The sequence below is a fragment of the Dromiciops gliroides genome, chromosome 5 (genome assembly GCF_019393635.1).
Source record: "Dromiciops gliroides isolate mDroGli1 chromosome 5, mDroGli1.pri, whole genome shotgun sequence".
Taxonomy (NCBI): domain Eukaryota; kingdom Metazoa; phylum Chordata; class Mammalia; order Microbiotheria; family Microbiotheriidae; genus Dromiciops; species Dromiciops gliroides.
Window position 1 is genome coordinate 234462068 of NC_057865.1, and position 26127 is coordinate 234488194.

The 26127-nt window shown below is 39.2% G+C and overlaps 1 protein-coding gene across 2 annotated transcripts in view; it reads left to right on the forward strand.

Annotated features, from left to right (window-relative positions):
- SRGAP1 (SLIT-ROBO Rho GTPase activating protein 1) overlaps positions 1–26127 on the forward strand; it is a 357119-nt gene that overhangs the window by 299041 nt on the left and 31951 nt on the right. The window contains exons 12-16 of one of the 2 annotated variants that reach the window (XM_043967043.1): positions 278–380; positions 5100–5160; positions 5299–5376; positions 8535–8669; positions 22233–22338. In XM_043967043.1, coding sequence (XP_043822978.1) covers positions 278–380; positions 5100–5160; positions 5299–5376; positions 8535–8669; positions 22233–22338 — 483 coding nt within the window. Of the gene's footprint in view, positions 1–277; positions 381–934; positions 969–5099; positions 5161–5298; positions 5377–8534; positions 8670–22232; positions 22339–26127 lie in introns of both variants that reach the window. The other variant, XM_043967042.1, reaches the window with a different exon arrangement.

Sequence of the window (26127 nt, forward strand, 5' to 3'; positions counted from 1 at the left end):
ACCAATTGATATGACTTCAGATGGCCCATAATACTAGTTACAAAGTGTAGGGGATACCAAAAGTCTGATTCGATGTGTTGTCTGTCTCATTAATAAATAATATCAATGGTGAAGGGAGGGAATGAAGGCCGTGAAGAGACAATGTGCTTTCCTATGTGGGTGGGCAGTGGTGAATACTTAAGAGGTTCCTTCTATGTGTAATTTTGACATGACCTTTGGGTGTTTCATTTACTGTTTGATTTATTCTATACTCAGTAATTATATTCCCTTCCCTTAGGCCTCCAAATGTTCCCCCTAAACCCCAGAAACACAGGAAGCCCAGACCCCGATCACAGTATAATGCTAAGTTGTTTAATGGGGATTTGGAAACATTCGTCAAGGTACTGGTACCAGCCATTTGGGTGGCTAATCTCCACACTTATTACTATAATGGTCTCTGCCTCTTAGAAAAGGAGGCAGATCATTATATCCAAGTCTGTCCTGGGGCTCTTTGTTTTCCCAGAAGAGCAATATAATATTTCCTGAAGTCAGAGGGGAAAGAAGAGAATTTGATATTTGGATCGAATTCCCTTGGAGGAGGGGGTTGGTCCTGCGTGCTGATTGTTTGGTTTGGTATACCACATATACCTCATGTTGAGAGTTATTGTTGTTTTTAAGGCCCATGTAAAGAGAGGCTGCGTTATTTTTTACAAGAATTTAATTAAACAGTATTTTTCCAGCTTGGAAAATGAGTTATATAGAATAAATGATAGCCTCCTGGCGAGGCGGGGTGAGGTTGCAGTGGACCCAAAAAAACAAATTAATTGGATTTCCCATGACTTAAGGAATTCATTATATTGGGTAAAATTGTGAGACTTTATTGTCTGTACCTTGTATCTCTGCTGTGTTTATTCTCTATCTCCTTTTCATCCTGTATTTCTAATAACGCTTCTAGCCGAGGACGAAGGAACTCGCACACAAGACATCAGGTATAGTGCTGGTGGGAAAAGAGGGCAGGCACTCTCTTTCTTGCTGTCCGCATCACTTTCAGGTTGGAGTCATGCTTGGCTTTAATTAGGTCTTTCCATTACATTAAAAGAAAATGTTTGCCTTCAGAGAGTTGACTGATCCAACCAGAAATTTTCCTTTAGACTAGATGTATGGAATTTGAAACTCTGGTATATACAAATCCCCAAGTTCTCTGATAAGGAGTTACCTAATTCATTATATGTGACATCTTTCCAAAGTTCCATTGCTCTATTACATCCATTTAGAAAGCATCCTACATTGGAAATCAGAACTTTTGGGAAGGTGACTTTACTGCTCATAGATTAGGATCTCTGGATGATGTCCAAGTCAAAAAAAGGGACACTGGATTTGAAGTACTCACTCCATTACTACTCTTTGAATCTTGATTTAGTTGGTCACTTTTCCTCTCTGGTTCTCAGTTTCTTCATCTGCAAAATTAGGGGGTGCCATCCAGGGTTCTTTCTCACTCAAAAATCCAATGATACTGAGACTTTGCTGCCAGTTCACATGTGAATTTGGGGACTTTCTGTTAGGTGATTCATCATGAAAGAGAAGGGGTCTGTTTCTTCTCAATGAAATATGTTATCACAGGGGAAGGGACTGTTTCATGTAGGGTCACATCCTCACTTGTTAAAACCATAGCAATTTTATTTTCTTTAGTGAAAGATCTATTAATTACATTATCCCATTTCTCTGGACTTGGGGCAGCCTTACCCCTAAACTTTCAAAATAAAAAGGCCTATGAACGTCCAAAAAAATGTCATAAATTTCCTGTACTAACACTAGACGTTCAAATTTTCACTTAACCCAGTGTAATTAATAATGTGGTTGTTTTATTTTCCACTTATAGCAGATTAGAAGATACGAACAGGGGAGGGGAGAGGGAAGATTGAAATTTCTAGGACAGGACAATAGAGTGACAAAAGGTTAAAGAAAAAAAAACTCCCCCCAAAAAAGAAAAAAACTCCCAAGAGGACATAATGCCAATGTATATTGCTGTAGAGTAAAATAATAGAGTTTATAATGACCCTGGGTCAACAGAAGTTAACAAGAAAAGGTTAAACGCTCTTCAATGTTCTCTATTTATAAAGACAGGGAAGCATTTAATATAATTTAGGAAGATTTCCATCAAAAACATTGTATTTGGCAATTGGAGGGATGAGTTTTACTTGTCCAAAATATGTCAGTGAAGCTGTTCATTCCCCAGTAATTCTATATTACTAGTAACTGGCATTTGTATGGAACATTAATACTTGCAAAGTACTTTATATACATGTCATTTAATCTTCTGGACAACCCTGTGAGGTGGACATTTCAGATGTTTGTTGTTAAGTTGTTTTCAGTTGTGTTCCACTCTTCATGACCCCATTTGGGGTTTTCTTGGCAAAGATACTGGAGTGATTTGTCATTTCCTTCTCCAGCTCATTTTACAGATGAGGAAACTAAGGCAAACAGGGTGAAGGGACTTGCCCAGGGTCACACAGGCAGTAAGTTTCAGAAGTTGGATTTGAACTCAGGTCTTCCTGATTTCCAGGCTCTGCACTCTACTGTACCCATTTTACAAATGAGGCACTGGAGCCCAGAAAGGTTAAATCACTTTTCTTTAGCCATTCAGCTTGTCAGTGTCAGAGGTAAGATTCAAGCCTCCTTACTCTCAAGTCAAGTACTCTTTTCACTAGATTAGCTATGGCAGATCTTGCTTTATTTCCCCCTCCTCCCATAACATGGCTGTGAAGTAGTGGGAGCAAAGTTATTTTTCTCATTGTACAGTTGGAAAAACTGGGGTACAAAGAGAACTGTTCGAATTCACAAAGCTGCTTCATGGTTCATAGAAACATATCTCTAAATTCTTACTGCTCATAAAATATTATCTGTTAAAGCCTGAGTTTAAATACTTAGCATTCACAAAATTCATGACTAGCAATAAACTGGCTAAAGAGAGAGGGAATGCATACGTATTTTAAGAATACTATGAAAACATGATGTATTCTTTTTGGAACTTTCTTAATGCAAACATTTTCCTTTTGATCTCCTTTGGTTCTCTCTGTTCTTTCTTTTCTCTCTCTTTTTTAATCATTAAGTACATCAAACGTGCAAACTAATATTCTGCCCTTTTTTGCTGACATTTAAACACAATACTATTATAGATGACAGCATTCTTTATTTGTTTCTATAAAAGGTTACTCCCTTTAAATGATACAAATATACTTTTTTAAAGATGAATCAGCTCATCAAAACTAAAAATCATGCTGTTAATTACTGTTGCTGTTGAACCGACCATTCATTGCCCATTTCAGAGTGAAGTCCTATTTTCAATGCCAAAAACATTCCCTAAAGAAAAGTGTGAAATTGATACTCTTGAAACAGACTCATGACAGGAAATTGAAAGGAATAATATTTACAGAACCACCCTGAGTTATTAGAAATGAAATGTAGAATGATTAAACTGCTTCTCAAATTTTTGCATTACAACCACTATCTTCCTTGGAAGGATATTATCCATCTGAGAAAAAAAACAGCACTCAATCAAGCAGTTGTTAAAAGCTACCAGACCCCACTCAAGATATTGGGTATATATGTAAATGTGTGTATGTATATATACACACACACATGAAGAAATGAAACCTGTTCTCATGGAACTTACCATCTACCAGAAGAAAAACATGTAAACGGCAGAACCATGTACACCCAATTCTTAACCCATATTCTTAACCCGATTCTTAAACAGAAAGGTGTATTTTGATTTGTTTTGAGATATTCAAAAAACCATGTTCTCATATTTCATATTAAAAATGCCCTGTGAATTAGTGTTTGATGTAAATCCATCGTTTTTGAGGTAATGTTTCCATAAAAGATCTAATTCATAAAAAATCCATGTACTTTTTAAGTCTTAAAAAGTACATGAAAAATGAATTTTGTAGGCAGTAACCTTTTTTTGAAACTACAGATTGTGCATGACATTAGTATATGTTTAACTGAGACTTTGGTCTCATCTATCTCCTATGTCAGTAAATACTTATTTTAAAGTACTACCAGAATTCACATTTACTCAAAGACCTTAAGCTACCACAAGATAATGAAAATGGAAGCTTCAAACAAAATGTCAGTAGAAATAAATCTGATGTGCCTGAGTTTGATTTTTAAATAAGCACATAAAATTTTGAATCATGGAGAAAGTGCTTTGGAAGGGGAAAGAATGCCTTCTTAATTATTTATGAGTAAGTTCTGACGCAAACTAAACAAATACAATACTGGGGTCAACAGTTGCAAGCTCTTATCACTGAGCTTCAGAATAGAGACACAGTCTGCTGTGGAATCTTTAGCTGGAGGGAGGATATTTGTGGAACTTTTCTCTCCGCACTGTGAGGTTGAACTGGATGACCTCTAAGGTCCCAGCTAACCTGGATTCTGTGATCAAATGAGATAATATTTGGAAAGAAAGTGCTTAGCACACTTCCAATCATATAATAGGAGCCATGTAAATGCTAGTTAACATCTCCTGGGATTTTTTTTTCCAGTATCTTTTTGAGAGGTATTGGCAGGGGGTGTGCTGGTAAATGTTTAACAAATAGTTCTCCAAAACAAGCATGACACTTGTAAATTTAATCTGCATTATTATCATTTTAAGTCAAGACAATCAATAAAACATTAAATCAAGCCCTCGTTGGTAGCTTTTCCAATTTCCGAGGTGTAAATGCTGACAGTGAAAATTTAACAATCAGCTTTCCCAAGCAGGTGTAGTATTTAGTTTGAAAAATATATTACTTGACAGTGGCAATTGGAAGGCAACTGTAAAGGAAATTTGGATTCATATGCAGACACAGAGGATTGAGTCAGAACTGGGACATTTCCACTGTGTTTGATTTGGCTTGCTTCAGAACCAATATATACCTTTATTTAAATATAAATTATTTCCTCTCCCTTTCTTTCCACCTTATAAAAGAGCTTGTGGCGGGGAAGGCAAAGAAGAATTTACTTTTGAAGATTGAGTTCTTTGACTTTAATTAAGTTGAATGAAACTCCAAACATTAATTTTGCATGTGATTATGTGTTCTCAATTAAGGTCAATTGATTTCCATTTCTTTCTGCAGGATTCAGGGCAAGTCATCCCCCTCATTGTAGAAAGCTGCATCAGGTTTATCAATCTGTATGGTAAGCTGCAAACATTAACTGCTCTGTGGATTTTAAGTAAACTTGTCTTCTTATTTGCTGAGCCATTTGCCAAAAAGGACCTAGAGGATGAGCTGCAATTTCTCACCTTTCTTTTCCCCTGCCTCTCTCTTTTTGTAGGTCTTCAGCATCAGGGGATTTTCAGAGTGTCTGGCTCCCAGGTGGAAGTCAATGACATTAAAAATTCATTTGAGAGAGGTAATTGCATTTTTATCCATACAAGCAAGGGTGAAGACAACTTCTCAAACCCTGTTAAAAACTCATTTTCTTTAGTGTCACGGGGGTATGGCCACTCATAGAACTTTCTACATAAAACTTGAAATGGAGGGGATGGAACAGAGAGAGAGAATGAGGAGTAATTTCACAGAAGAAAAATGGTACAAGGGCCAATGTTCTTGTGGAGTTGGTCAATAAAATCAACTGTAATGATGTGATTTGTTACCCAAGGTCTAAGAAGCATTGAAACATTGTATCCTGACTTAGGACAGGATGGGCAGCCTATGCAAAGTGATTCTGAGTAGCATAATCAGAGAAAGCTATGCATAAGACTGTGACCTGTCTAGTGCCTTCCTACTTCCTTTTTCTGTTTCCTGATGCCCTCTCTATACTTAGCTCCCAACTACCTAACCTCATTCCCAACATCTTTTTCAGTTGGCTAGCAATTCAACTCTGCTAAAATGTTATTAATTATTGATTAACTTCCACAATGGTTTAAAGTTTGTCTCCATACCATAGAAATTTATTTACATTTAAAGAAAAAGAAATATGGTCAGCTGCTGTCATTCTTTCTTCCAACCATCCATTACTTCCCTTTCTTCAAAGTTAAGGATCATCACCTGTGACATCCTTCTCTATGGCCTAGATAAGCAATTTTAGGAGTTAGAGAGTGACCTAGGAGTTAGCTGCCACTTCTCCCTTCTCATGCATAAATAAATGACAACTTAGCAAACCACATCTATCCCTGAAATGATACCGAGTCCCACACTGGAACAACTAGACATAAATTTAAAAGCATCATCTTGGTGGGGTTTTTTCCTTCTTAAATACCAGTTTATGATACTTGATGGATATAGAAACAACCATGACAACAGCAACATGAGTTCTCACACTGAACTAAATGCACCAAAACCTTTGTATAATTTGGTGGTCACAAGCTGAATTCTGCCAAAGCATGTAGTTTTTCTTCTGGCCACTATCTAAGCATAGGTCCCATTATTTCACCTCAGAAATTCTTTTGGTACTTTTTTATAATTGCTGGGTTTGGGGAGTATGGTATTCTTATCAAAATGGAAAAAAATCTTAAATGTCAATGAGGAATATTTTTATGTACCAGTGACTGGGCTGTAGGTGTTTAGGTTAACAGAAAATTAACTATTCCCTCTCAGCTACCTCCCACCTTGGGAATGTGGATATTACTGGTCCTTTCAAGCCACTCCCTCTTCTCTTAGCCTGGGTATGTTTACTCTCTGGTTACCTCCTTCACTTATACTCCCCAGACGAAAGTTCCAGTGAGTACGTTTGAAAACATGAACAACCTGAGTCTACTACCTCCAAGGGAATTTTCCCTTTTCAAAACTGCCTACTGATGTCTCAGGCATTGCCTAAGCTTAATGGTCCAGATTCACATGCCTAGGTCTTTTTTTCTGTTTTTCAGGAAGTTATACAAATCAGTAAGACTTTCTCTCATATAGCTCTTGAGCCCCCAGCCATTGAGATTTACTCTTCCCAGTCTACCCCTTATTCAGACAGTTATTCTCTCTTTCCCTCTCTTCTCACTGTCTATTATTCATGAATAAGGAGTTAGAAAAAAAGAAAGTACTCAGATCAGAACTAGTCAGAGTAGATCACTTTATACAGCTAACACATTCAAATCAAAGTCATAAATTATAAATGTAACAAAAAAAACCAGAGAGAAACTTTTAAACAGGAACTCATTCTCCCTAGGAGAAAGAGTGAGGGGGCAAGAATTATCATTGCCCTTTTTAGTTAGCTCAAGCAGGCAAAGACTCTTATCTCAGAGTGCCATCCAAATGGCTCAGCCCCCTATTATAATAGTAACAAGCAGCAGCTATTCTCCATCTCTCCTAACAAAAATGAAATCCCTAGTCTCTCACAAACCTTTACAAGCCTGATGTTGGCATTCTGGGCAATTTCTACCCTCCAGGGTGAGAAGAAAACAATCTATCTCGATATGATACACTCAGTACCTCTTCAGTACAAGGGTCCTAAAAAGCCAGATAATTCTGTTACAGGCAGCAGAACTTCATTTCAGATATGCAATTTCTCTATGTTAAAGAGGTACCAAATGGTTATACTTATCAGTGATTTCCTAGTAATAAGAAAGGGGAATGAGAGGTTGTATATTCGGGAATGAAAGTGGAAGCAAAAAAGAAATCTTTGTTGAAGTTAACAAATCACAAAGTGAAGGTGAGTTCATTCTATGAAATAGCAAATGTGTCTGCATAATATATATGTGTGCCTTTCTAGGAGATAACAAACATGATTTAAGCATGGGACCAGGAACCAGCCACTGAAATATTTTCCTGGCTTCGATGTTGGTCCTTTCAATTTATTTAACCAAACTGATTTGGTGTCTCCCTCCACAAAGCGGGTAACCTTAAAAATGAATGTGTAATAGGGATTGAGGGGTACAGTGGTCTACTCCAGTGCCCTCCAAATGTAACATGATAAATATGGTATGGTATAACACAAAACAGAAAGGTTTGGGGGTGCTTCTTAAGCAGCATTCTCCATAAGAAAGAGCATTTTCCCCCATTTCTGACAAGTTAAGGGTATATTTTCTTTTTTTAAGGGTGTATTTTCTAATCACCCCTTCCAGATAGCCTGAAAATGTTAACCAAATCTTCAGATACTTAAGATTCTGTCCATTTAGAATAGACCTCTCTCTAGTGGGGAAGATGTTTATATTCTTGCAGAACTTTGCAATCATTACTTCTGAAACATTTAGCTATCCCAGGCACACACGTATTGGATTTTGACACCACTGCCTGGAGAGTCTAGGAAGAGAATTCAATTCAGATGTTGATGTTAGATTGCTCATTGGGAGGGGACAGAACCTTGGGTAGCATTATGAATGCCACGATTTTTTTCCTTTACATTTTGGTAAATTGTAAGGTATTATTTGGTAACAAGATTTAAAAACAGCTTTATTTTAGCCTACTGTTTTTAGTATAATCACAGGGTGGGATTTCTAAACCAGTAATTTTAATTTTAGTCCCATATAAAATCTCACAGATCATAATTATAATTAACAGCCTTGTAAAGAAATGTCTGTGGTTTTGATCAGAGTGAACAAAAGAAATGTGAATAATTTGGTTTTTATTCATTTATTTTAGGTGAAAATCCTTTGGCTGATGACCAAAGTAACCATGACATTAACTCAGTTGCTGGAGTTCTGAAACTTTTTTTCCGCGGGCTGGAAAACCCCCTCTTTCCTAAGGAAAGATTTAATGATCTTATTTCTTGTGTCAGTAAGTGAACTTTTTTTGTTTTTTGCATTTTTTAAAAAATCCTTTTCTCTGCAGAACTATGTGTTTCAATTAACAACTTCCTGGAAAGGGCAAGAGATAGCCCCCTTGGATTTCTGAGACAAGCTGTTTTCATTCTGGAGCACTTTGTCTCCAGGGTGAGTCTTGCTCTGCAGCCAGAGTTGCTCCCTTTTTGGAGTGGGATTGAAGACAGGCACATTCCCAGAGCGGAGTGCAGTTGTGAGGGCATTTCTGAATTGAGGATGGAATATTGAAGCTTCCAGGGCTGTTCATTTTCTTCTAAGCAAAAGGATGGGTTCAGATAGGCTAAGGGACTGACAAAAGTGAGATACATGCAAATGAGATGTATTGACCGGTCTTTTTGCTCATGCTTTCTCCCCATTCACCCAAGCCCAACTTAGACATCTGGTAACACATCTGCATTTTGATAATTGCTTCAAGGAATTCCTACTCTGTTGAGGCAAATTCCTAGTAGGACTCATCAGTGTCACCAGGGAGTGAACCCCTTTCTGTTGACTGACCAAAATACCCATCATGCTCTGCTCTGAGGAGTCTAGTCTGAGAATGGATTCAGGATGGAAGAGAGCCAGAGAGAGCCAGGCTTCTGCACTGCCTGCCTCAGAGCGGTTGGGAGGTCCACAGAAGATTGAATATGTGTGTAACTAAATAGCAACTTTACAATGAGGTAATATATCACAGGAGACTCTGAAACTGGTATCCCTAGCATGTCTTGTTTGAGGCTTTTTCTATTTTTCCAAAGCTGTCTAAAAGTGAAATAAAGAAAGTGAAAAGTTGGGCATGCTGGAACACATGGTACCACACCAGAAATGATGTTTTAGATAGCAGGAGCATATAAAAGTACAGGGTGACAGTTCTTCCTTAATTCAATTCAGTTAGTATTTATTAAATCCCCGCTATGTTCAGGGCACTATGCTAAGTCCTAGAGATAAAAAGACCAAAATGATACAATCCCCAATTTCAAGATGCTTATGTTTTACTAGGTGGGGGAAAGGGTTAGGAAGGGATGGGGAATACGACAGACAAATCCAACCAAATTCAAAATAAGTACCAAGTCAATGCAAAGTGCTTTCCAGAGGGAGATAGCACTCACAACTAATATACTTTTTCAGAACTCTGTTCCAAAAAAACCTCCTCTAGCTCATTTAGATATTATTGTGGGTGATTCATAATGTCTCTGAAACATTACAACACACACACACACACACACACACACACACACAGCCTGAGTCATCATAGCTGACTTTTGACCCAGCTGGAAAGAACTAGAAGAAAAAAAAAGTGAGAGAGAGAGATGTCATGATCCTGGAATTCCCTTTACCATGACCAGAGCCTTCCCTCACATCCTGAAAATTGACTTAAATATGGAGAAATAAGCACTCTGGGGATTTTCATCTGCAGCATTCAGCAGATTTCTAGTTGCACAGATCACATTGTCTTCTTTAGGTGTCCAACGTGACAGCTGAAGGAGAGGCTGTTGTAGCCTGGATTTAGCTTCACGGCCGTACTCCCTATATTATGACATAGTCTTGCCAGGATCTTAGTCAGCCCATTAGCAACACTTGCTTCCCCATTCCCTTTTTCTTCTATTATGTCACCTCATGAGGGCTTCTTACAAGAACCAATTGATCAATAAGCATTTATTAAGCACCTGCTATGTGCCAGACACCGTGCTAAGTGCTGAGCAGACAAAAAGAGGCAAAAATTAATCCCTGTCCTCATGGAGCTTATAATCTAATAGGGAGACAATATGAAATTACTCACATGCGCACGCACACACACACATATATATACACACAAATACACACACATATATACTGTCTATCTCTATATTTTTTTATACACACACACACACACACGAGAAATAGGAAATAATTAACAGAGGGAAGATACTGGAATTAAGAGTGGTTGGGGAAGGTTTCCTATAGAATGTGGGATTTTTAGTTGGAACTTAAAGATAGCCAGGAGACAGGACAGAGGAAGGGGAATGTTCTAAGCATGGAAGACAGCCAGAGAGAATGCCCAGATGAACTATCATGTTCATGGAACAGCCAGGAAGCCAGTGTCACTCAGAAACCTCAAGATGGGCTTCTTGACAATTACTGATTTATCCTCAGGTGAGCATTTTTGCTTTCCATGCTTTTCTAGTATTGTTTAACTGATCCTAGCATTGGAGATTTAGGATACATCCTCATCTCTTTGTAGATGAAAACTCTGAAGTACAGAGAAATTTACAATGGTCAAAGAGAAATATACTTAAGGTCATAAAAGGAAGGGAAGAACCAAGCTGGGATTTTAAACACAGATAAAGAGATGGATATATGGATGGGTGGATGGATAGATAGATAAACATAATAGGGGCTGCTAGGTGGCGCAGTGGATAAAGCACCAGCCCTGGAGTCAGGAGGACCTGAGTTCAAATCTGACCTCAGACAGTTGACACTTACTAGCTGTGTGACCCTAGGCAAGTCACTTAACCCCAATTGCCTCACTAAAAAAAAAAAATTTAATTAAAAAAAACATAATAGATATGTAGGTAGGTAATAAATAGATTGGTCATAGATAAATATGTACACACATATATATGTTTGTGTATAATGTATAAAATAAATATATACACACATGTGCATATTTAAACATCTAATATTGCTTATACATATAACACACAAATGTACATATACATACATACATACATTTATACATGTGTTGTGTATATTCTTTCATCCAGGACCACTTATTGAACATCTGTAATATCCTGGGTACCATAAGAGATTCAAATTCCCTACCCTCCAGGAGTTACAAGTTATGTACAAGAAGAATACCAGTTTGCAAGCAAGATCAGCCTGGGAATCTCTAAAAACCCAGGTTTAAGCTCTGATACCTAGCAGCAAGTCCTCTCAGTGTCTCAGATGACATCCGAGACTCTCTCAAGTTACAGAGCTAGCAGAATCTGCCTTGGGAAGGAGGGAGTTGCCTTTCTCAGAGTTCCCTATTCCAATGAGATCACGGCTCCAAATTTCAAACCAAACCAAACCAAAAAAAAAAAAATTTCAAGGTAACAGAAAATTATAACAAATGTGGTAGAGGAAAATATTCAGTAGGAGGTCAGGGGCAGGAGAGGTCACTGGCATAATCAGTAGATTTGGGCCTTGTCAGCTTCCAGTAATGCTGCTGTAATTATGTTCACAGTCCCGTCCTGCCCCTCCCCTCCTGCCAACCTTCCCCTTATAGAATAATGTGAAATAACATTTAATCTAAACAGGAATTTTTTCTTCACATCCCTTTGCCAAGACCCTGTAGAACTTCCTTTTATGTTTGATTATTTTGGAAAATGTCACATTTGGTAGTTGTGAAGGAGTGGACAGAGGGGTGGACTTAGAGTCAAAAAGACCTGAGTTTGAATCCTGCCTCAGAAACCTGGCTTCCTTCTAGACTCCTCTCAAATCCCATCTTCTACAAGGGGCCTTTCCTGGCCCACCACTCCCATCTACAAGACTAAAGTCACCTGCATATTTGTATGTGTATAAATACACATACACATATACATATGTGTAAATATACATCCACATATATGCATATACACATATGTGGATACCCATACATCCACACACATGTGGATATACATAAATATGCATTTATTGTGTGTGTCTGTACACAGACACACAATTATTCTCTGTTCTGAAGCTTACATTAAAAGGTGTGTATACACATACATATACATACACATATATACTTTTCCATGTGTATGTATGTATGTATATACATATACACACATATATGTAAGCTTCTTCAGGATAGGGACTAATTATTTGCTTTTTCTTTGTAGTACCAGAACACAGTGTCAGGCACATCACAAGAGCCCAGTAAATGCTTCTTGGATGATCCATTACAAGGCATGGTTGGGAGATTGGTTGGTTGTTGTCCTACATTCTCAAAGAGGACCAAAATAACATCACTATGTTAGAGTCAAGTCACTGTGTATCCAACTGTGACTGATCAGACCAATATGAGCCCAGAATGCTCTATCACAGGTCAGGTACAAATAATCCATGCAAACATTTGAGGTAGATTCTCTAAATTTGCACAACTCGCATTTCTTTTGAGCTACTTCAATTCTGCTTTGCTCATAGAGCACAGTGCCTTCTCTGACAAAGACATGCCACACTGGGCGGTCCTGTGCCAATGACTCCCATGTCATTGCAATACAATTCCAATTCCATGCCATAGTATTCAATCAATTCCAGAGTTCTTAAGAGACCTTGAGAGTGTCCTTTTCTTGCTTTTTTTGACCACCATGTGAGCACTTGCCTTTTGTGAGTTCTCTGTAAAAATAGTCTTTTCAGCAAGCATACATTTGGGGGAGAGGGGCAGGGAAAAGGGTTATATTAGGAAATAAGTGATCTGCAAACAGAGCAGTTTTTAAAACGTTAAAATGAGGTTCGTCTAAGTGATCTCAAGTCTTTCTCAATTCCAAATCTATTATTATACGAGGCCGCAGTATAAAATGTCATTTATTTAAAGAAGTATACGGATCGTTCTCCCTCCTCCCTTAACCCACCTCCACGTACACACTCCAGGCTGACTCTGGTAACTGTAACTTGAGAGCAAGCAAGGCAAAAATTAATCCAAATGAACTCAGTTTGCCACTAAGGTTTTCCTCTAAACATCTCCTTCCTCTCCTCCCACCCCCTTTCCCCTGTTTTCTCTCCATCTTTCTAGCCCTTCTTTCTCCCCATAAACCTCACATCCACACTTAACTTAAGCGCGTGTTAGACACTGGCTATGAATGCAAGGTGGCAAAAATAAAATGTGAATGCTCACTTAAATATATAACATTAACTGGTAAAGTGATCTTGAAAGCTGAGTATTTAGCAATGGATGTCAGGAATTTTTGAGGCAACTGCTGTTAAATAAATACTTTTTCTAAATGTAGCTACCATGGAATTTCCGTCCGTGTCTTAATGCTTAAGGATAAATTAGCCAGGGAAATAGCATACTGTGATTTAGCATTTGTTCTTTGGCAAGTACTTTAGAAATGGTGCCACCAAAGATCTGATATTTGTCATTTTCAAAAGTCAAAGATATGGCTTTGTGGTTAGCTTTTCATATCCATCTTCAGGGAGCTGTCAGGCCTCAATGTCAGGGCATGAGAAAGATGACGTGTGAAGTCCCCAGTTCTGAGCCAAGGACTTTAGTTCACTTGGAGAATTTTAACTAGAAGCACCCAGGCTAGCTGAGAATTCCCCCTTTCCCAAGTAGATGAGCTTATCAAGTTGTAGAAACAAGGTATGCCTTGAAAAAATAAAACAAAATTTCTGGTCACTGATAGTTTTTTTCCCAAAAGAGCAAATGTGCCCGGCTCACAGTAGGAACTTATATCCATTAATAAATTGCCTCTCTCATCTTCCAGCAAAGGATGACAAGGGAGCATAATACTCCGTGTTCATTCACAAGCAGGTAGAGACATGGAGATTTTCCAGGTTACCAATGACAACCATTAATGTTGGCCCCAATCCTAGGCCCAGGCGAGCAGCCAGATGCTGGAGCCAGACCACAAGCTACGTTGGGCATGGCTGTGCCTAAGAGAGTGCCTAAGACTCTCACTGCTACTTCAGGAATGCCAGGCAGCTGCATAGCCCCCTACCTTAGGTCTACATAATGCACAGAATTTATCCCGTCAGCTTTTCTGCAATGCTCTCATTGTTTTTCCCTCCTCTCTGCTCCTTGAGCTTTCTAAAATACAAGCAAAAAGAAACTGTAACTCACCCTAGGCAGTTTAATACATTTTAAATCTTCTCTAAGCAAGGACTTATTAGAGTATTTAAGGTGATAGGATCATAGATTTTACATTGGAAAGGCCCTGAGAGACCATTTAATTCAACTCCCTCATTTTACAAACAAGGAAGCTGAGACTTGGGGAGATTAACTAATTTGCTCAAGGTCACGTTGGTTGTAAGGGCCACAGCTAGGATTGGAACCTAAACTCAGATACTGTGACTCCAAAGGTATTGGTTTTTCCACTGTGAAATTAGCAAGCATTCATTAAACGACTAGTAACATAACAGATGGGCAGCCAGGTGGCATAGTGCATAAAGGCACCAGGCCTGGAGTGAGGAAGACTCATCTTCCCGAGTTCAAATCCGGCCTCAGACATTTACTATCTGTGTGACCTTAAGCAAGTCCCTTAACCCTGTTTCTTCATCCATAAAAGGAGCCGGAGAAGGAAATGGCAAACCCTTCCAATATCTTTTCCAAGAAAATCCCAAATGGAGTCACAAAGAGTCAAACAGGACTGACAAACGAGTGCACAACAACAACACAGTGGTTAGAGCACAGTATATGAAGAGTTCATATGGGACCTCAGATACTTTCTAGCTGTGTGACCCTGGGCAAGTCACTTCACCACTACCTGCCTAGTTTCCTCATTTGTAAATTAGGGATAATAATAGCACCTATCTCCCAGAATGGTTGTGAGGATCAAATGAGATAATTATCATAAAGTGCTTAGGACAGTGCCTTGCACATAGCAGAGGACTATACAAATGGTAGCTATTAGTTGTTAATGTGCACCTTCTGTAGGCCAGGCACTGTTAAACTCTAAGAATACAAAGACAAGAGTTCATGTTCTTATGAAGGTTACATTCACAACATGTATGTATGTGTGTATGTGTATATATAGCATGCTTATACATTATGTGTACATAATACAAAAATGTATAGCCTTATAACATGCATTATGTGTACTGCCTATAGAGTATATGTATATTATAATTATATAGATGATATGCATTGTGTATACTGAATACATAGTGTACATAGGCTACATATTTGTACATGTATGTATACAGAATGTGAACATATACCGGATATAGGTGTATGCTATGTACAGGTATGTACAAAATACTACTCATACAGATTTTCTACACTATTTACATCTATGTATACAGACCATCTACCCAGTGAATCCAAGGAAGTTGGAGGAGGGAAGGACACTAGCAGATGGAGAGATTTTGAAAGTCTTCATGGATCTCCTGTCTCTGGGTCTTTGGATGGGTTGTCTCCTGTGCCTGGAATTCATCCCCTCCTCAACTCCGATTCTTGGAATCTCTGGTTCCCTTTGAGGCCCAGCTGAAGCACTAGCCTGTACATGGGGCCTTTCCTGATCCTTCCCCACAAAATTAGCTTGTAATATTGTGCTACTTATGTACATATGTTGTTTTCCCCAGTAGACTTTAAGCTCCATGAAGGCAGGAACTGTTTCCATTTGGGTCTTTTTACAGTGCCTGGTCCTCAGCTTGTGTCCATCAGGAATTGCTCATTGATTGCTCCCCCATTTCTCAGACAAGGAAAATGACACCCAGGGACATGAAATGATTGCCCCAGGGTCACAATGGCAGTAAATATCAGAGGTGGGATTTGAACCCCAGGACTCAAGACTCTCTAGAGTTGATAGAAATTACCCAGAGGATCTTCTATTATGATGACATTTTTATAGAAGCAGGAACTATGCCTTTGTGTATCTGACAGAATAATAATAATAGCTAACATTTATATCATGCTTACTAGGTGCCAGGAACTATGCTAATTGCTTTATATCTATTATCTCGTTTGATCCACAACAGCCCTAGGAGGTAGGGGTTATTATTACCCCCATTTTACAGGTGAGGAAACTGAGGCAAACAGGGTTAAGTGACTTGCCTAGGGTCACACAGCTAGTAAATGTCTGAAGCTAGATTTGAACTCAGGAAGAAGAGTCTTCCCGACTCTAGGCCGGACACTCATTCCATTGCACCACCTAGCTGCCAAGTTAGTATTTCACAACAATGAAATGGCATGTGATTGATGATAATAAAGATGATGGTGATTCTTTTTAAAACCATGGAACCTAAGATAGACTGCTGACTACCAACCCTTTCGAACACAATTACCCATCATCCCCCAGTTAGGTTGGTAGCTTAGAAAATAGTATTCCTAACTTGTACCACTTTTCTCATATCCTCACTAAGTGGGTGTTTTTTTATGATGCATTCATCCTAGCTTATATGGCTGTCACTGTGCTATTAAGAACAGATCTAGAGGCTTTTCCTAAGCAAACTGCTATCAATGGAAAGGTCATCTGCAGGTAATTTATTTCAGATTCTTCCTTGGAATGATTCCGTTTGAAACAAAAACACTAAAGACAACATAGGTTTGCCTTGTTGACAGGAGAACAAATGTCGATAAATAGCAATTTTTGCTTTTAAGAATGAGTCATAACATGTATAAGATGACTCATGTTTACCATCAAACTTCAAAATATGTAATTATTTCACACTGTGTGACAAACACCCTAATTAGAGATGATATAAAAATACTGTTAAAGTTTTATTCAGTGTAACTAAATATTCAAAGATAGCACTCATCATAAAATACTAAATATAAGTTCACTCAGCAAGCATTTATTAAATGTTTGCTCGACAATAAGTGGTAGGGATACAGAGAAAAAGGGAAAAATTAGTCTTTGCTCTCAGGGAACTTATATTCTAAAGGGAGAGGCCAAAATGTACAAATCAGTATATACAAGATAAATACAGAGGAGATGGAAAATGGGCTTAGAAAAGAAGACCCTGGTAGCTAGAGAGGCTAAGAAAGACATCTTAGAAGAGGTTGTGTTTAAGCTGGGTTTTAAAGGATGCCAGAGATACTAAGAGGCAGAGGTGAGAAGGGAGACATAGGGAACATCTAATGCTGAGGCACAGAAATGAAAGATGGAGAATCCCATCACAGGACCAGAAGTGGGTCAATATAGCTGAAAAAGACTGGAAAGATCAAATGAGGCTAGTTGTGAAGAACTTTAAATACCAGATAGAGGAGGTTAAATTTTATCATGGAGGCAATAGGGAGTTTGTCAACTAGGGAGGTGATAAGGTCAGTCAGACCTGTGCTTTGGTAGAAGTGTGGAGAATGGAATGGGGACATTGAGACAGGGAGTCCAGTTAAGTCTATTGCAATTAGGTGGCCCGGTGGATAGAGCACTGGGCCTGGAGTCAAGAAAACTCGAGTTCAAATCTGACTTCAGACTAGCTATGTGACCCTGGGCAAGTCACTTAACCCTGTTTGCCTTGGTTTCCATATCTGTAAAATGATCCAAAGAAGGAAATGGCACACCACTCTAGTAAAACCGCAAATGGGGTCGCAAAGAACCAGACGTGACTGAAACTACTTTAATGACAAACAACAATCATCAAGCACCTGTGCTAGAGTAGTAGCTAAGGGAATGGAAAGACAGGAACATGTACAAGAGCTGTTGTGGAAAAAGAAATAACGAGGTTAGGCAACTGATTGGTTGCATGGTTAGTGTGAGAAAGAGTAATCAAGGATGATGCTGAAGTTGTAAATCTGGGTCACTGGGAAGATAGGGATGCCTTCAGTAGTAAAAGGGGAGTTTGGGAGAAAGGCGATTTGAGGTGGGTCTGGGGAAATATAATGCATCGGAGGCATTCATTTTGAGACACTTAAAGGATATGCAGTAGGAAGCTGGTGATTTGGGACTAGAACTCAGAAGAGAGACTACAGTTGGATAAATAGATCTGGGAACCCTCTGTACAATGATGAAATTGAACCCATGGGAACTGATGAAATCACCAAATGAGAGAGTATTTAGAGAAAAGCAGAAAATGGCCAGGACAGAGCCTTGAGTGGGATCCCCTTTTGGGCATGACATGAATGAAGATCCAACCAAAAAAATGAGGAGTAGTCAGAGAGGTAGAGGTAAGAGAAGAACTGAGATAGAGGGAGAGGGAAAGGGAGAGAGGGAGAGAACGAATGAGAACAAACAGCCACAAAAACCTAGAGAGGAGGCAATATACAAGAAGAGGTCAAAGAGCACAATGTCAAATGTCAAATGCTGCCCAGAGGTCAAGAAGGAGGAAGGTCAAGAAAAAGCCATTGCATTTGTTTGTTTGTTTGGTTGGTTTTACGGGGCAATGAGGGTTAAGTGACTTGCCCAGGGTCACACAGCAGTAAGGGTCAAGTGTTTAAGGCTGGATTTGAACTCAGGTCCTCCTGAATCCAGGGCCAGGGTTTTATCCACTGCGCCACCTATCTGCCCCCAAAAGCCATTGCATTTGGCAATTTAAAAAAATCATTGGCAACTTGAGAGGGAAAATTGTAAAGTAAGATTGTGTAAAATATTTCATATCATTTAATACCTAATCTACTAAAACTTAAGCACATAACATTTGTCATTCTTGTTAAGTTCTCAGTGGTTCTCCAAAGCCAAGTCACTTCATCTATAAGTTACAATAGAAAATGAAATGGATTTGAAGTCAGAAGATCTCTGTCCCTTCCCACCTTTCTGATCTTTTGGAATCTCGCTGGGCCTCAGTTTCTCCTCTCTCAGAATGAATAGAATTGAATCAGATGGGCTGTAAGATTCCTTCAATCTCTAAATCTGAGATTTATATATTTGTATTTATATATGTATATATACACATATACATCTATATAATATGCATATATAAATGTGTGTATGTGTATTATGTGTATATGCCCACATATATACATATTGTATATATGTGTATACATACAGATATCTGTGTATATGCACACATATTTTTTTTTCACACACACCCTTCAACTTCTCCTCTGCTAAATGAGGCTAGAAATATCTATCCCACTCTTAACTAAGGCACATGGGAGACACTGATGTAATGCAGTTAGTTCTCATGGTGACCAGAAAATAAACTTCTTATATTGGGAATGTGAGTTAATTTTTCTAGATCACTGAGTATACTTTAGTGAACCAGAAGAGCAATCTGTCATTTAGGTCCTAGAGACTTGAAAGAATTCACCCCCCTCTGAAAGGAAAGCCATTTATTTATCTCCAACGAGACCAGTGTCTAGAAAACGTGTTAAAAAGCAGCACTGTATTCAATAAATACAATACTAACCCATCTCTGTTACAACGCCCATGAGGGTTGATTCATTCTGAAGCACTTTACAAATCAGATACATATGACCACAAATATATCAGTTTCCACAGTGTTTAAATGATAGTATTATCATTTTCTGAGCTAACATAGAGGGTACTTTTCTGAATGGTAAAGTGCTTTGGGAATATGAATAGCATGTCATTTCTGTTCTAGCTCCATTCTAGTTGAGCTTTTTAGAATTCAGTAGTCTTAAGAGATGACAGCTCCAGTTCAAACTATAGCACAGCCACTGGTGGGAGTAGAAATTGCTTTTTTCTGAAAGGCCTGACCATGTGATGGGTAATTATTTATATTGTTTTGGACTCATTTGCATCCTGGTAAAGGACATCTGGGGATTCTATATCCATGTATTTCCTCTGCTTTTCCATCACCAATTAAAATCCTTCCCAGCTGTGCAGAGAAGCAACTGTCTGATCATGCCAGTGGTTTCTTAATAAGTGGACAGCAGCCCTAGATAACTTTTAACCCTCTCAGTGTAAATGGTTATTCTATCACAATGAAGGAGCTGAGAAAAATGAGTTGATTAAATGTAGTTGTTCACACATTTTATTTTTAGTTTGTAGATTGTCACCTGACCATATGGACTGAATTAGCTTTTAATTGAACTGGTGCTGGAAATGGGAAGGCTTTCTCATCTATTCTGCTACATTTGTCATTTGTTTTCTCATTATTAAATATGACGATTAAAGACTATTGAAACTCTTTAGGGGAGAAATCATTCCAGCATTTTCCTGTTTCACAGAATGAGGCTCTCATTTGCACACTCATCAACTCTCTCAAAAAGCTGGGTAGAGAAACAAAGAGATGGAGCAGAAAGAATCCTGGACTGGGAATCAGAAGACCTAAATTCTAACTCCTAGCTCCACCACTTAATCAACCTGTGATTTGAACAAAACAGTTAGGATCTCAAAGCCTTGATTTCCTCATCTCTAAAATATAGCTCATAACACCTGGCATTCCTGTCCCACCAGGTTGTTACGTGACTCTACAAAAACATATGGATTTGGGGGCAGCCAGGTGGCACAGTGGATAAAGCACTGGCCCTGGATTCAGGAGGACCTGAGTTCAAATCCAGCCTCAGGCACTTGACACTTACTAACTGTGTGACCCTGGGCAAGTCACTTAACCCCAATTGCCTCACTTAAAAAAATAATAGAACAAAAACAAAAAAGTAAATAAATAAATAAAAATATAATAGACATGGGATTTTCAACCCAGAGCAGAAAGTGACCTTAGAGGCCATTTAGTCAAACCTTTTTGTTACATAGAAAGGAAAACTGGTTAAGTGATTTGCCTGAGTTCCCACAGGTAGTAACCATTAGAGAGGCCATAATTCCTGAGGCAGGATGCAAAGTGCTATGCAAAATAAAAGGGGGGAGGGTATCTTGGTGGAGCAGTGGATGGAGGACCGGCCTTGGATTCAGAAGGACCTGAGTTCAAATCCGGCCTCAGACACTTAACACTTACTAGCTGTGTGACCCTGGGCAAGTCACTTAACCCCAATTGCCCCGCCAAATAAATAAATTTTTAAAAGGGGGGAGCATTATTACTTCACTCCTTCACAAGGGCCATTTAAAAAAATTTGTGGGGGGGCAGCTAGGTGGCACAGTGGATAAAACACTGGCCTTGAATTCCGGAGGACCTGAGTTCAAATCCAGCCTCAGACACTTGACACTTAACTAGCTGTGTGACCCTGGGCAAGTCACTTAACCCTCATTACCCTGCCAAAAAAAAAAAAATTGTGGGCATTCTTGCTGCTGACATTCTCCAAGTCTTAGAGAGTATTTATGGATTTTTTTTAAATGGTAAAAGAAAAAACACCTTATCACCTGGTGCCTGTCTTACGGTGACCAACCTTGCCAAACTCAGATTTGTTCCCCGACATCGAAATCTTCCAAGCTTGGTAGGATCTACCAGAGAGCCTGCGCTCTATTTGCTGAAACCTGGAGGACCCGGTGTTACCAAGAAAGCAAAATAAGGCATCACAGTAGAACTTTGATTAGGAGAAAGTGGTATTAATATCATTGTTAACTCTATTATCCCCAAGAGTAATGTTATTCAGGAACACTGCTGGGCTGGGGAGCTTCAGAAAAAGTGTGCTTCAGTAGAGAAGAAAACAATACTTGGAAATGCCAAGCACCAGGAAGTCCAGGGAACAAGTCAAACATAGCAAAGGAGAGATCCTTCCCTCCCCCCTGTCGCCCATAAAAGGAAGGGGAAAACTGTTAAGAATTAAGAAATGTCAACAAGTTTAAAACTATTTTTACATTAAATAAATGAGAAGAATCTTGTTTGAGGCAAGAACTGTTGAAATGCAAAATGAAAGGAAATCAGGTGGTAGATTAGAGGGGACATCCTTGCAAATGGTAGTCACCCTCATGCTATTTCACTTAAACATGGGTTTCGTGCCCATGGGGAAAGTTTAAGGATCTGGCCTGAGAGCCATAGAAAGTCAACAAATATGAGCATCTCCATCATAGAGCATACAAGCATTCTTCTAAGTTGCTTATTGAGGGAGAAGGATCTTAACGACTTTGCTGTCTTCTCTTTGTAGGAATAGATAATCTCTATGAGAGGGCTCTTCACATCCGTAAACTCCTCCTCACCTTGCCCAGATCGGTCCTTATCGTGATGAGGTACCTTTTTGCTTTCCTCAACCAGTAAGTATCTCTGAGGCTGCTGTGGAAATACCGTATTGAACCATTTATGCACTACTTCTGAATTCTGTCTTGGTTCTCAGGCCCTCTGTGAAACTGACATTTTGGTTCTCCTCATCATAGGCAAGTATATTTCAATTGGCACAGCGGAAGCCGGGAACAATGATTGAGTACCGACAAAGTATCTTTCTTCCTAGCAAATCAAGGTCACTATTAAACTGAAAGCACTACCCCAGACTGAGGGAGATAATGGAGCATGGAAGCATGTACACCATGCTATGGTCTACCAGAGTCACAAAAAGTCAGATATGACTGAACAAATGAATGACAACAACCTCAAATACCCAAATTGCCACACTTTTTTAAAGGAAATCACCAAACTAAGCTAACGTTAACTATTTTATGAGGGCTTTTTTTTTTTTTTAAGTCAGAATAAGCTAGGCACCTCTCTGATGTGGAAAGTTACTATAATCTTAATGCCATGGAGGCGGGGAGAAATAGAGAGATGAGTGTTAAGTTCTGAATTAAATGAGAAATTCTATAAGTTCAGTGGAATGAGATACTGTAAAGGTTTGAATGCATTTATAAGATATTTTTCATTAATAATGCAATAGAAATATAAAAATGTAGTTTTGATTTTCAAAAGAACTTTTTTTTTCTATTTAGTCTATTTTTTTTTTCGGTTTTGTAAAGACAGAACAGCTAGTTTTCTTATTTCCTGGTGCATATCCAGCACTTTAAAAGCATCCTGGCCAGGTCTTAGATAAGCTCTTTCCCCCTTCTCTACTCCCACCCCACATCCTCCTATCAGCATTTCAAATAAGCTGTTGGAGCTAAAGAAATACAATGGATGTGAGGGGGGGAAGAGTTCACCAATGATTTACTGAGTCAGTTTGAGGAAATGCCTTTTCCTTTGTCCAGTGGAGATTGTCCATTTCTAAAATTAGGATATTCTCTTTTCTCCCACTTCCCTGAAGAGGAGGAAGGGGAACTTTGTGGATTGCTTTGAGCTCTCAAAAAAAAGAAATGCCAGGCCAATTGTAGGCATGGCCCCTTCTGAAAATTTACCAGCCTCATGTGAAGCCTTCAGATGAGTCCAGAGCATCAGCACAAAGGTGTCAACATAGATAGGAGGTTGCTGGCATGCAATAATATTTGTTTAAATAAATTCAGTTGGGTTTGAATAAAGGCAGAAAACTATGTGGCTAAAACTGCAGTACCCACTCTGTTCCCAAAGGTTCAAACAGAAATGCCTGTCAGGATCTATTTAGGTAACGATTATTTTTAGGCTCAATTGTAGCTTCGTCTTTAAGTATATTCACTATATCACAACATGATGGAAGACTATGGGTAAAGAAACTCGTCAGAGTCTTCCTGATTTACTCTTAGGTCTTTAATGCATTTGCCCTCCATCCAGAAGGACAGCTTGCATCCCCACTAGCCTTTTCTCTCCCCATTACACCCTCCCTGCCAAAAGCACTGAGCTAACCTATGCTATATTCATGTCCCATGTTTACTCTCTGACTTTATAACACACATCTATTTTCTTGCCACCCCTTTCTCCAGTCCTTGAGCACTGGTGAAAGCTGGTATCTCTCTTCTCAAGTGTATTTATTCCTTGTTAGCTTCGAAGATCTTTCTCTCAATGCCCACTCTCTCAAATAAGTTAGGTCCCTAGAGCTGAGACGAGTGCATCTTCCCCTCCAGGCTTCTAGAGATGCCCCTTGAGGAGTCAGGAATGATTTTCTGATGCCACTGTCTCAAGCTCTCACTGATGTGCTTTCGTCTTCCCCACCACATCACCAGCCAATATTATTGGTTAAGAATCAATTTAGTTAGGGGACAGCTAGGTAGTGCAGTGGATAAAGCACAGGCCCTGGATTCAGGAGGACCTGAGTTCAAATTCAGACTCAGACACTTGACACATACTAGCTGTATGACCCTGGGCAAGTCACTTAACCCTCATTGCCCTGCAAAAAAATAAAAAAAATAAAGAATCAATTTAGTTATCCAGTCAAAGTAACTTTTAGAAAAGGGTGTTTCTTAAGGTGCTATAGTGAGAAGTTGGCATAAAGCACTCACCCACCAAAGTCCGATGCCTCTTTCAAGTATATACAGAGTCCAGAGCAAAGTGGGCATCTCACAGCTCTTGGTTACTGAAAGTTCTTTTCTTCCTTTTACGGGATGTTCAGTAATAAAAGCTAACATTTATATAGTGTCTACCACATGTTAGACACTGTACTAAGTGCTTTATAAATATCTCATTTGATCCTCATTATTATCCCCATTTTATAGATGAGGAAACTGAGGCAGACAGAGGTTAAGCAACCTGCCCAGTGTCACACAGCTATAGTAAACGCCTGAGGATGGGTTTGAACTCAGGTCTTCCTGACTTCCACTGAACCAAGAAGTTCACCTTAAATGTAGTGATTTTTTTTCTCTCTCCTTGGTTCCTGACATTATTGCCAGCTGATCTGGGATGCTTCTAAGATACCAGTGAGAAGATAGAAGCTTCTGCAGTAATAGGGGCATGATGCCAGGTTACCAGTGGGAGGATGAGAGATCTAACATCGTTCTTAAGTACCTTTGAAGCTAGCTGTTCCCCCCTCCATTCAGTGGGAGATGGAAGAGGGAAGGACACCTAGCCAAGGTATCCCTCTCACCCCACCTTGCTCCCAGCAGTTCCTTTCCAAGTGTTTCAGCTAGAATTGCACAGTGCTCCAACTAACTCACCAATTCTATACAGGACCCAAAGGATGCAACAAAATCTCCTAGGCAGTTGGAACAGATGCCTTGTCTGGTGGAATTTCAGTTCATCAAATGGCTTTCAAGACTATTCACACTTAGCCTATGATCCATTGATTGATAGAGATGTTCTGACCTAGGGAGGTTTATCACTCTTAGCCCAGCAAGTCAGTCATCAAGCTTTTGTTATTGTGACTGACTCTTGTGACCCCATTTGGGGGTTTTCCTGGCAAAGGTACTGGAGTGATTTGCCTTTTCTTCTCCAGCCCATTTGATAGATGAGGAAACTGAGGCAAACAGAGTTAATGTCTGGAGCCATATTTGAATTCAGGTCTTGATGACTTCAGGCCCAGCACTCTATTCATTGTACCAACAAGATGCATTTATTAAGTGCCTGCTATGTTCTGGGTACCATGCTGCCTAAGGGAGATGGAAATACTAAGAAGGAAACAATCCCTGCTCTCAGAGAGCTTACTTTCTATTGCTAGAAATGAATTTATCTGTTAATATGCCTTTCAAAAAAAAAGAGAGAGGGGCAGCTAGGTGGCGCAGTGGATAGAGCACCGGCCCTAGAGTCAGGAGGACCTGAGTTCAAATCCAGCCTCAGACCCTTGACACTTACTAGCTGTGTGACCCTGGGCAAGTTACTTAACCCCAATTGCCTCACCAAAAAAAAAAAAAGAGAGAGAGAGAGAGAGAGAATTTGGAATCAAATTGAATCCTTCCCTAAATATCCTAGTAAAAAGGCAGCAGTTGGAAGGAAATGGGTCTGAACACAAAAGCACCCTGCCATCCTGTCTCTGCCCTCTGTTGTGTGATGTTTGGGTGTGGGGTTTTTGGAAAGAGCCCAAAGAGAGGTAGTTGCTAATTATTCATTTGATTTGTTAAAGAATGATAGGAAAACAACATTAAAACTTACTGTACTTTTAAAGACCAAAGTGTACATCACAAAATTTCAGTTTCATATGCCACATTCCTTTTCAGTATTTGCATGTTGTGGAATGTTTGTTGTGAATAAGTTGGTAATAAATGTTTTTTAAATTTTTT